This window comes from Myotis brandtii, unplaced genomic scaffold (assembly GCF_000412655.1).
Source record: "Myotis brandtii unplaced genomic scaffold, ASM41265v1 scaffold143, whole genome shotgun sequence".
Classification (NCBI taxonomy): domain Eukaryota; kingdom Metazoa; phylum Chordata; class Mammalia; order Chiroptera; family Vespertilionidae; genus Myotis; species Myotis brandtii.
Window position 1 is genome coordinate 3441020 of NW_005355115.1, and position 2084 is coordinate 3443103.

The following is a 2084-nucleotide window of genomic DNA, read 5'->3' on the forward strand; positions in this document are numbered from 1 at the left end:
GCGCGGAGGGGATCTGGCCTGGAAGGAATTTTAAACTGCAGCGAGCTGGCGCCCCAGGACTCCCCTGCCGCCCACCACCGCTCTCCTGAGCACCAGCATGAACATGCTGAGATGTTTACCTGCGTTTCCGTGTCTGGTGTGTGTGTGTGTGTGTGTGTGTGTGTGGCGGGCGGGGGGGGGGTCCTTCCTCCTGCCTCAGATTGGAGACCTCGAGGGTTGTCAGGTTTGTCATATAAAAATGCAGGGTGTCCAGTTAAATTTGCATTTCAAATAAACAATGAATAAAAGTTCAGTATAAGTATGTCCCATATGTTGCATGGGATATACTTATACTGAAAATCTTATTGGTTATTTATCTGAAATGCAAATGTAACTGGACGTCTTGTGTTTTTTACCCCCTAACAGCCTTAGAATCACCGCAATGTCTAATTCGTGTCTGCAACACATTGAGGACTTCTGAAAAACCCAGTTGGGCTGTATTTCCGCCCTCAGACTAAGTTTGGTGAAGCCGGGGGCTGTGCTTCACGGTTCTGAATGGAGTTATGATGGTGGTACATATCTCATCGGAGTAGGAGCTTCCTGGGGGAGGGGGCGGGGCTGGGTTTCAGATTAGAGCTTGGTGGTCAATGTCTGGGTCTCCTTTACCACCCTGGGGTTCCCTGGGGCAGAATCAGGGTGCTTCTGGGAGAGCAAGTCTGTCTCCTTTCCTCCCCCGGGCAGGTGGAGGCCCCGCCCCCTTTGTGTAGCTCCCTGCCTACAGGGGGCGCTAGGGGCCCAGAAGATTGCCCTACAGATGGATGGGTGGTGTTCCTTTTTCTCAGGACTCAGGGCTGCAGGTTGTTTGGGGTTGATACACCTGAGGACTGGGGATGGGACCTGGTCCTTGACCAGGCAGTGGAGGCCAGGCAGGGAGTGTGGCTCTTGGTACCGACTGACCCTGCTCACATCCTCTCTCCCCATAACTATGGCAGCCAAGCCCCCGACCTCCATCAGCTTCCCTAATCCCCACTGCCCAGGCTTCACGTGGGCTGTTCTCTCTGCCTTTCTTCCCCTCCCCTCCTCCAGGGCTGCTAGAGGCATCCCAGCTCTGGATGGTGTGCCCTAGTAGGCTGCTGTCTGTGGGTCTTCTGGTGTTAAAAGCCCTCCATCTACTCCCCCCTTCTTCACCACCGTGGGCCACAGGGGCCAAAGATCGGACAAAGGCAGGGGTGGGGAAGATGGGAAAGTGAGGGGAGTGTAGGTGGAGGGGGAGCAAAGGCCCCTCTGCCATCCTCTCCCCCTCTGCCTTCTGGAGCCCCTTCCCAAACTCCCTCGGGGCCTCTGAGCTCGGTTCCCTTCAGCTGAGGGAATTCCCAGAGAAGCCCTTTCCCACGGTTGCAGCCGCAGCACCCCCCACCCCTTGCTCCTTTGGCCACAGCTCTGCAGAGCGCAGGCCGGGCCCACCCGTCTCTGCAGGACCCCCTCCTTGGGCCCGGGTGCCTGTTCCGTGAGCCGGTGGCATCATCACCCCACTCCTCAGGCCGCCCAGTCATCAGATCAGCAATTAGCAACTTCCTCTCTGCGGCATGAGGCCACTGAACGTCACCGCCCCTCCCCCTGCCAGCCGCAGCGGGAGTGCTGGGGGGTGCCCTCCACCCTTTGTAGTCAGTCCAAGTCTTGGCACTCCCCCCACCACCAACTGCTGAGTTCTGGGTTAATGAACCTCCCATCTAGGGAGCTGGGTGCTCCCTGAGGGCGGGAAAAGCCTCCCTCCCCTCCCCGTCACCCCATCCCATTGAGTAAGGACACTCCCGCTGTGGGGTGGGGCCATGCCGGCTCAAGGGCACGGGCAGCACCCGCGGGCGGGGCTTGAGACTCAGGTGTCTGCCCCAGTCACAGGCGGTTTTCAGCAGGTTCTCACGTGGGGCCCAGGAATCTGTGAAATGAGGGCGGGGGCAGTTATCTGGTGAGGCTGAGGCTGGGGAAACGGGAAAGCCACTCTACAAACACCCAAACAAGCAGGGGGCAGGCTCTTCACGAACTCCCACAGGGGCTCCCTCACCTGAGCCTACCCACCTGTCTCCGGTAGGCGAACCCACCCACAG

At 58.7% G+C, this 2084-nt stretch overlaps 1 protein-coding gene across 1 annotated transcript in view; it reads right to left on the reverse strand.

Moving 5' to 3' along the window:
- Positions 1–1504, reverse strand: part of LOC102254059 (chromosome unknown open reading frame, human C6orf223) — a 2423-nt gene extending 919 nt beyond the window's left edge. Inside the window, 1 exon segment of the mRNA XM_005861022.1 lies at positions 1444–1504. Within this exon segment, the coding sequence (XP_005861084.1) occupies positions 1444–1504 (61 nt within the window).
- Positions 1505–2084: the final 580 nt, after the last annotated feature.